This window comes from Oncorhynchus kisutch, linkage group LG1, assembly GCF_002021735.2.
Source record: "Oncorhynchus kisutch isolate 150728-3 linkage group LG1, Okis_V2, whole genome shotgun sequence".
Lineage (NCBI taxonomy): Eukaryota > Metazoa > Chordata > Actinopteri > Salmoniformes > Salmonidae > Oncorhynchus > Oncorhynchus kisutch.
Genome location: NC_034174.2, coordinates 20948925 through 20957862, shown reverse-complemented (window position 1 = coordinate 20957862; position 8938 = coordinate 20948925). Strand labels below are relative to the sequence as shown.

Sequence of the window (8938 nt, the reverse complement as noted above, 5' to 3'; positions counted from 1 at the left end):
TTTAAAACCTCTTACCATAATGCCATTCAACTTACCAATCTGGGCCTCGGTTACAGCAGCATGGCATTTAAATTACTTTTAACCTTCTCTGCCACCAAAGCCCTCTCAGACAAGATTATGGGCCTCTGAAATCCACCCAACTTAGTTGTTGGTGGTAATTAACAGTTAAGAAAAGACAGTCCAGCCCATGCCATGGTACAAATTATACCATGGCCCCAGTGCCAACCGTGCCCTAATTCCTCCAAGGCCATAATCCTTTCAAAAGACCCAAAGGATGGTATATAAACCCTAAGATAGTTGAGAAGCACGGCTTGGACTTCAGCAGTCAACTTCAGAAACTCCTGTAAAGCAGTCCAAGGATGGCAGAGCTAGGAGTGTTAGCTGCCAGGCGGCACGACGATACAACGAGAGAATCAGGTTTCGCCTACACCAACAGCAATAACACCAAAGGTACAGTACATTTTGTTCAGTGTAGTGCCTGAGGGTAGAACTATTGAAAGAGCCTGATTCTGTATATTCCCCCAAAAGATTGGAGTTATTATAGATTTACAGAAAGTAATTGGTGTCCTTTTTAAATTAAATTGATGTTGCTGAAGGTCTTTTGTTGCAGTGTAGTTCTCTCATACGTTATTTCACAAACAGCAGACATACCATTTGTAACTGGCATTAGCAGTACGCACAATGATACAACCAATACATTGAATAATTTGGGTCAGGACAGTGTTTTTCTTGGTCATAACTTTTGATGCACACATTCTGTTCAAAATGTTTGTTTAATGTCCTCATATGACCAGTGGTGGAAAAAGTACCCAATTGTCATACTTAAGTAGAAGTAAAGATACCTTAATTAAAAATGACTAAAATAAAAGTGAAAGTCACCCAGTAAAATTCTACTTGAGCAAAAGTCTAAAAGTATTTGGTTTTAAATCTACTTAAGTATCAAAAGTAAATGTAATTGCTAAAATATACTTAAGTCTAAAAGGTAAAAGTATGGATCAATTCAAATTCCTTATATTAAAACAAAACAGATGGCATGATTTTCTTGTTTTCAACATAGTCAGGGGCACACTCCAACACTCACCTATAATTTACAAACTAAGCATTGGTGTTTAGTGATCAGATCAGAGGCAGTAGGGATGACCAGGGATGTTCTCTTGATAAGCGTGTGAATATGACAATTTTTCTGTCCTGCTAAGCATTCAAAATGTATGAGTACTTTTGGGTGTTAGGGAAAATGTATGGAGTAAAAAGTATATTATTTTCTTTAGGAATGTAGTGGCGTGAAAGCAAAAGTTGTAACAAATATAAAAAGTAAAGTAAAGTACAGATACCCCAAAAAACAACTTAAGTAGTACTTTAAAGTATTTTTACTTAAGTACTTTACACCACTGCATATGACTATATCAATGAGTCAGAAAGTTATAATAAATGTTTATCTCTTCTTCTTTTGCAGATCCTTTTGAGGGCCCCAACTACCACATTGCTCCAAGATGGGTATACAATCTCTCAACACTTTGGATGATCTTTGTGGTCATTACCTCAGTCTTCACCAATGGCCTGGTACTGGTGGCCACTGCAAAATTCAAGAAGCTCCAACACCCTCTGAACTGGATCTTGGTCAACCTTGCTATTGCTGACATTGGAGAAACACTTTTGGCAAGCACCATCAGCGTTTGCAACCAGATTTTTGGCTACTTTATTCTGGGACATCCAATGTGTGTCTTTGAGGGATACACTGTGTCTGTGTGTGGTAAGAGACTCCTCAGTTTTACAAATATTTGAAGTGTATTTATTGTACCAGTAATATGTGGAAATGGTAGATTAATGTATAGTATAGAGAAATTGATCAACACAAAGTGCTCCCTAAAGCCGTTTCCTTGGTGCATGTTATTATGGTGCTGTGTTTTCACATAGAATTAGAGTGTCTCTAACTTTCAGTACAACTGTTCCCCTGCACAGGAATTGCTGCTCTGTGGTCCCTGGCTGTCATCTCTTGGGAGAGATGGGTGGTGGTGTGCAAGCCCTTTGGAAATGTCAAGTTTGATGCCAAATGGGCCATGGGAGGCATTATCTTCTCCTGGGTTTGGGCTGCTTTCTGGTGTGCCCCCCCCATCTTTGGCTGGAGCAGGTGGTATTTCTTTCTCTTTTTATTTCACTGATGTGTGAAAAACTCCATTGTTCAAAATCTCATTATCTCTCTCCCTCCACCAGGTACTGGCCTCACGGCCTGAAGACTTCCTGCGGACCTGATGTGTTCGGAGGCAATGATGATCCTGGTGTCAAATCCTACATGATTACTCTCATGATTACATGCTGCTTCTTCCCCCTGTTCGTGATCATCTTCTGCTACATTTTCGTGTGGCTAGCAATTCGTGCTGTAAGTGATATTTTAAATATACTATACTGTAGCAAGCAACTATGTTGTTAAATACAGTAATGGTCAAGTGTACCTTTTAAAAAGGCATATTAAAGGGTTAGATCTAACCATTTGATATTCCTTCTGAATGACCACAGGTTGCTGCGCAGCAGAAAGACTCTGAGTCAACACAGAAGGCCGAGAAAGAAGTGTCCAGGATGGTTGTTGTCATGATTATAGCTTTCTGTGTGTGCTGGGGACCTTATACCTGCTTTGCCTGCTTTGCTGCGGCTAACCCTGGGTATGCTTTCCACCCTCTGGCTGCTGCACTGCCTGCCTACTTTGCCAAGAGCGCCACCATCTACAATCCAGTTATCTATGTCTTCATGAACAAACAGGTAAGTGTGTTAGTCTGATAGCTACATGAACACTGAAAAAAATAGGCCCTAATATCTTGATTTCACACGACTGGGAATACAGATATGCATCTGTTGGACACAGATACCTTTAAAAAAAATGCAAGAGCGTGGATCAGAAAACCAGTCAGTATCTGGTGTCCACCATTTGCGTCATGCAGCGCAACATGTCTCCTTCGCATAGAGTTGATCGGGTTGTTGATTGTGGCCGGTGGAATGTTGGACCACTCCTCTTCTATGGCTTTGCGAAGTTACTGGATATTGTACATGTCGACAGGCATGCAGATAAACTTCCCTGAGGTTTCTGACAGTTTGAGCAGACATTCTTCGGTTGTGCAAACCCACAGTTTCATCAGCTGTCTAGGTGGCTGTTCTGAGATGACCCTGTAGATGAAGAAGCTGGATGTGGAGGTCCTGGGCTGGCGTGGTTACATGAGGTCTGCGGTTGTGAGGCCAGTTGGACATACTGCCAAATTCTCTAAAAGGAGGTTGGAGGTGGCTTATGGTAGAGAAATGAACATTACATTCTCTGGCAACAGCTCTGGTGGACATTCCTGCAGTCAGAATGACAATTTCATGCTCCTTCAAAACTTGAGATATCTGTGGCAACATTGTGTTGTGTGAAAAAACTGCACATTTTAGAGTGGCCTTTTATTGTCCCCAGTACAAGGTGCGCCTGTGTAATCATAATGCTGTTTAATCTGCTTCCAGATATGCCACACCTGTCAGGTGGATGAATAATCTTAGCAAACGGTGAAATGCTCACTAACAGAGATGTAAACACATTTCTGTGCAAAATGTAACAGAAATGAGCTTTTGTGGATATGGACAACATTTCTGGGATATTTTATTTCAGAAACATGGGAAACATGGGACCACCACGTTACATGTTACTTTTACATTTTGGTTAAGTATATTTTCACCCATCAATAATAAAGTGGTTAACAAAGGAATTACAGTATGTCTACCTAAATATAGAGGTACTCTATATTTTGTAGCTCTTTCCTCATGTTCCATTCTTATTCTCTCTCCACAGTTCCGTTCTTGCATCATGCAGCTCTTTGGCAAGGCGGAAGATGATGCCTCTGAAGTGTCTACATCAAAAACAGAGGTTTCCACTGTGGCACCTGCATAAACCCCAGACAATGGTGTATCTCTTGGAAACAAATCGTTCTATGGAGATTTTCAGAATGGGACTTTTTAAATGTACAGTACATCCTCTTGTGTTTCTTAAAGAAATAATTTCCCACAACTTTTCAGGAGATTATTAAGCTTTACCTCATACAGGTGCAATGTTTGTAAAATCATTACCCACAAAAACTAAATGGCTATGAACCACCCATTGGAGTTTTTCTAATCAATGGTCTTTGATTAAACAAGCTGTGAGTTGTGTGGTAATTGATATGCATACTATAGTTATTTGGTACATTATGGGAATATGTATATACTACTACTATCAATGTCTGTCCAAGTGGCAAGAAAAAGTTGGCGTCTTGTAATGCATTCCCTTCACTCTGTAGTTGCTGAACTAGACAGCTTCACAGCTAAGGAAAACTGAAATGAACTGCCAATGGAAATCTGATAACTCAAAATGATGTGAACAATGTATGGTTTGAAAACCCCTAAGTAGTTTATGAGGTAAACATGTTCTAATCCTCTTGCAAATAAAAAAAACTAACAACAAAAAATATGTGTGTATACAATGTATTTAACAATGTGTTTTTCTGATTGAAATAAATATCATGCATGCAGCAAATGAAAATACCCTCTGGTCTCACTTTCAATTTTTATACACTGTTCATTCAATTTTTATTCACTGATACCTGTTATCAATGATTGTTTAAAGACCAAACTCACATGACACACCCAATATGAATTGTCTGGTAAAGCGGATAGGATAGAGATTATCTCCCAAATCAGGCTAAAGGCCGAAGTGATCCACTTGCATGATTATTGGTTTGTATTTACATGAGGAAAAGATAGAACGTAGAATGAAGTAAATTAAATCATTGTCTGATTATCCCCTCAAAGAATTCTTCCCTGTTTACTTTGTTATAGTAAAAACATTCATATTGTCAAAATGTGTTTTCTTTATTTAGAAGTAATAAGAACAATTGTTAAGTCAACTATTTTCTCTTTTAAGCATCAAGAGGATAAGGAATTTCACCTGAATGCTGAATTACGTGACACCAAAAGCACTTCTTATCCAAGAAGGATTAACCTTAAATTCAAACCTTGGCTTCAGTTCGACTGGCCGGCATAACTGAAGTTCTTTTTGGTGTGTGTGTGTGTAAGTCTTAGATCTTAATCTCGATGACGACATGGCTGGTATAAAACCCCACAGATTGGGGTACACCATCTTGTTGGTTGTTAACACCACAACAGGTGATCAGCAAGACAAGACAACAGAAGCCAACCACAAGACAGAGAAAAAGCGACCAACAGGTAAAGGCAAAAGCATAACTATGGCAGCAAACAACTGGCAAGGCAAATATTTTAGAATAATTCGATGACTGAAATGGAAATAATATGTTGTCTTCTTTATTCGTATATTCTTCAGATACTTTCTCAGAAATGGCAGAAAGCTGGGGAAGTGCTGCTTATGCAGCCAGGCGACAAAACCAAGATACAACGAGAGAATCTTCCTTTACCTTCACCAACAGCAATAACACCAAAGGTGAGAGTGCAACTACATCTACCTTGATTGAAACTTCCAATTCATATATTTTATTTGATTTAAATCATGAGGTTATGTTAACTGTATTTAGTCCTATTTTTATGGAAGTTATATACAACATAGATGGCATAAGTAAAATTTCACTTTATACGTATAATTTGAATGAATTAATATAATTTATGTAATTTGCATTACTTTTGCATTTTAATTGATCATCTAAAAAGCATGTAGATCATCTAACCAGGCACCTGCACCTGTCATTTTCTCCTTCTTAGAAAAATAATTTTGTCTGTTTGATCTCAGATCCCTTTGAGGGCCCCAACTACCACATTGCTCCAAGATGGGTGTACAATGTTTCAACACTTTGGATGATCATTGTGGTCATCCTCTCAGTCTTCACCAATGGCCTGGTACTGGTGGCCACTGCAAAATTCAAGAAGCTCCAACACCCTCTGAACTGGATCTTGGTCAACCTTGCTATTGCTGACATTGGAGAAACACTTTTGGCAAGCACCATCAGCGTTTGCAACCAGTTTTTTGGCTACTTCATTCTGGGACATCCAATGTGTGTCTTTGAGGGATACACTGTCTCCACTTGCGGTAAGATGCAGTTTTACATGGACTATACTATTATCTAATATTTAACAAGAAAATTATACATTTCTACACGGTGCTGAGAAAGAGTAATTGTCAGATGCTAGAACACCGTAGCATAGTGACAGTAATCAGAATTTCTCTTTTGTCTAATTTACAGTATATGTATATATTATGCAGGAATTGCTGCTCTGTGGTCCCTGGCTGTCATCTCTTGGGAGAGATGGGTGGTGGTGTGCAAGCCCTTTGGAAGTGTCAAGTTTGATGCCAAATGGGCCATGGGAGGCATTATCTTCTCCTGGGTCTGGGCTGCTTTCTGGTGTGCCCCCCCCATCTTTGGCTGGAGCAGGTGAGGATTTCTCTTCTTATTTCACTGAGGATTCAAGTTCAAAAGAATCAATTATTTAACACATTTCTTTATCTCTCTCCCTCCACCAGGTACTGGCCTCACGGCCTGAAGACTTCCTGCGGACCTGATGTGTTCGGAGGCAATGAGGATCCTGGAGTCAAGTCCTACATGATTACTCTCATGATTACATGCTGCTTCTTCCCCCTGTTCGTGATCATCTTCTGCTACATTTTCGTGTGGCTAGCCATTCGTGCTGTAAGTGATATTTTAAATATACCATACTGTAGCAAGCAACTATGTTGTTAAATACAGTAATGGTCAAGTGTACCTTTTGAAAAGGCATATTAAAAGGTTAAATCTAACCATTTGATATTCCTTCTGAATGACCACAGGTTGCTGCACAGCAGAAAGACTCTGAGTCAACACAGAAGGCCGAGAAAGAAGTGTCCAGGATGGTTGTTGTCATGATTATAGCTTACTGTGTATGCTGGGGACCTTATACCTGCTTTGCCTGCTTTGCTGCGGCTAACCCTGGGTATGCTTTCCACCCTCTGGCAGCCGCAATTCCTGCCTACTTTGCCAAGAGCGCCACCATCTACAATCCAGTTATATATGTCTTCATGAACAAACAGGTAAGTCTAAACAGGATTCTCAGACACTGTTTTTTTTATCTTACTGATTTCATGTAACAAAGCTCTAACAATAATAATTTTTCTTAATGTTTCACAATTGCCTTTCTTGTGAAGTACTTTTTTTTTTAAAGCATCGGCTGACAATGTGTTCGTTCAATTTCGAGATAGACATATAATTTGAAAGTCTTATGTTTAATTATTCCTCTCTCTCCAGTTCCGTACTTGCATCATGCAGCTCTTTGGAAAGGCAGAAGATGATGGCACTGAAGTGTCTACATCAAAAACAGAGGTTTCCTCTGTGGCACCTGCATAAACCCCAGACAACATTGTACCTCTTGGAAACAAATCGTGAACGTTCTGAGGAGATTTTCCAAATGGGACTTTTCAAATGTACAGTACATCCTCTTGTTTTTCTTAAACAAACATTCTCCCACAACTTTTCAGGAGATTATTAAGCTTTACCTCATACAGGTGCAATGTGTGTAAAAACGTTACCCACAAAACTAAATTGCTATGAACCACCCCTTGGAGCTTTTTTAATCCATGGTCTTCGATTAAACAGGCAGAGAGTTGTGTGGTAATTGATATGCATATTATAGCTATTTGAGTGGTACATTATGGGAATATGTATATACTACTACTATCAATGTCTGTCCAAGTGGCAAGAAAAAGTTGGCGTCTTGTAATGCATTCCCTTCACTCTGCAGTGGCTAAACTAGACAGCTTCACAGCTAAGGAAAACTGAAATTAACTGCCAATGGAAATCTGATCATCTCAAAATGATGTGAACAAATGTATGGTTTGAAAACCCCTTACTTTTAAAGTAACTTATGAGGTAAACATTTTGTATCCCTCTTGCAAATAAAAAAACAAAAAAATAATAATACTAGTATATAGATAATTGTGTATACAATGTATTTAACAATGTTTTTCTGATTAAAATACATTTCATGCATGCAGCAAAATGAAAATACCCTCTGGTCTCACTTTCTATGTTTATACACTGTTCATTCAATGTTTATTCACTGCGACCTGTTATCAATGATTGTTTAAAGACCAAACTCACATGCCACACCCAATATGAACTGTCTGGTAAAGCGGATAGGATAGAGGTTATCTCCCCAATCAGCCTAAAGGATCGAAGTGATCCACTTTCCCCATGATTGGTTTGTATTTACATGAGGTGTATTGCATGTATATGAGAGGTGAAGTCAAGTGCAGGAGAGCGGAGTATAATAAACAGGCGCACTTTAATACCGTTTACCAAATGACAGCACATAACGCATACAAGTGCCAAAAACACGGTCTAAAACAAAAGTGCAACGCCTGACAATCATCCACATAACAATAACTCACAAATACAACATGGGGAACAGAGGGTTAAATAATAAACAAGTGATTGGTGAGTGAAGCCAGGTGTGATAAGCCAAAGCCAGAACAAATGGAAAATGAAAAGTGGATCGGCGGTGGCTAGAAAGCCGGTGACGTCGACCACCGAACGCCGCCCGAACAAGGAGAGGGAACGACTTCAGCGGAAGTTGTGACAGTACCCCCCACTTTGACACACGGTTCCAGCAGCGCGCCGACACCGACCTCGGGGACGACCCGGAGGACGAGGCACAGGGTGATCCGGATGGAGACGGTGGAAATCCTACAGCAATGAAGGGTCCAGGACGTCCTCCACCGGCATCAAGCATCTCTCCTCCGGACCGTACCCCTCCCACTCCACGAGGTACTGAAGGCCCCTCGCCTGACGCCTCGAGTCCAGGATGGCTCGAACAGCATACGCCGGGGTCCCCTCGATGTCCAGAGGGGGCGGAGGAACCTCCCGCACCTCAGATTCCTGGAGTGGACCAGCCACCACCGGCCTGAGGAGAGACACATGGAACGAGGGATTAATGCGATAATCTGGGG

The 8938-nt window shown here is 40.3% G+C and overlaps 2 protein-coding genes across 2 annotated transcripts; both read left to right on the top strand.

Annotated features, from left to right (window-relative positions):
• Nucleotides 1-308: 308 nt before the first annotated feature.
• On the top strand, nucleotides 309-4537 carry LOC109897838 (red-sensitive opsin-like). Its single transcript, XM_031796696.1, has 6 exons — nucleotides 309-450; nucleotides 1454-1750; nucleotides 1960-2128; nucleotides 2212-2377; nucleotides 2515-2754; nucleotides 3809-4537. The coding sequence occupies exons 1-6, from the start codon at nucleotides 360-362 to the stop codon at nucleotides 3905-3907; spliced, it is 1062 nt and encodes a 353-aa protein (XP_031652556.1). The 5' UTR covers nucleotides 309-359; the 3' UTR covers nucleotides 3908-4537.
• Nucleotides 4538-5023: 486 nt separating this feature from the next.
• Nucleotides 5024-7997, top strand: LOC109897825 (red-sensitive opsin). Its single transcript, XM_031796609.1, has 7 exons — nucleotides 5024-5217; nucleotides 5333-5449; nucleotides 5753-6049; nucleotides 6224-6392; nucleotides 6482-6647; nucleotides 6785-7024; nucleotides 7239-7997. The coding sequence occupies exons 1-7, from the start codon at nucleotides 5094-5096 to the stop codon at nucleotides 7335-7337; spliced, it is 1212 nt and encodes a 403-aa protein (XP_031652469.1). The 5' UTR covers nucleotides 5024-5093; the 3' UTR covers nucleotides 7338-7997.
• The last annotated feature ends 941 nt before the right edge of the window (nucleotides 7998-8938 follow it).

Excerpts from the sequence above, each read along its gene's own strand:
- LOC109897838 (XM_031796696.1), top strand. The coding sequence starts at position 360 with ATGGCAGAGCTAGGAGTGTTAGCTGCCAGGCGGCACGACGATACAACG. Across the intron at positions 1,751-1,959 it reads ATACACTGTGTCTGTGTGTG|GAATTGCTGCTCTGTGGTCC; the intron begins GTAAGAGACTCC and ends TCCCCTGCACAG. Across the intron at positions 2,378-2,514 it reads TGTGGCTAGCAATTCGTGCT|GTTGCTGCGCAGCAGAAAGA; the intron begins GTAAGTGATATT and ends GAATGACCACAG.
- LOC109897825 (XM_031796609.1), top strand. The coding sequence starts at position 5,094 with ATGGCTGGTATAAAACCCCACAGATTGGGGTACACCATCTTGTTGGTT. Across the intron at positions 6,050-6,223 it reads ATACACTGTCTCCACTTGCG|GAATTGCTGCTCTGTGGTCC; the intron begins GTAAGATGCAGT and ends TATATTATGCAG. Across the intron at positions 7,025-7,238 it reads ATGTCTTCATGAACAAACAG|TTCCGTACTTGCATCATGCA; the intron begins GTAAGTCTAAAC and ends CTCTCTCTCCAG.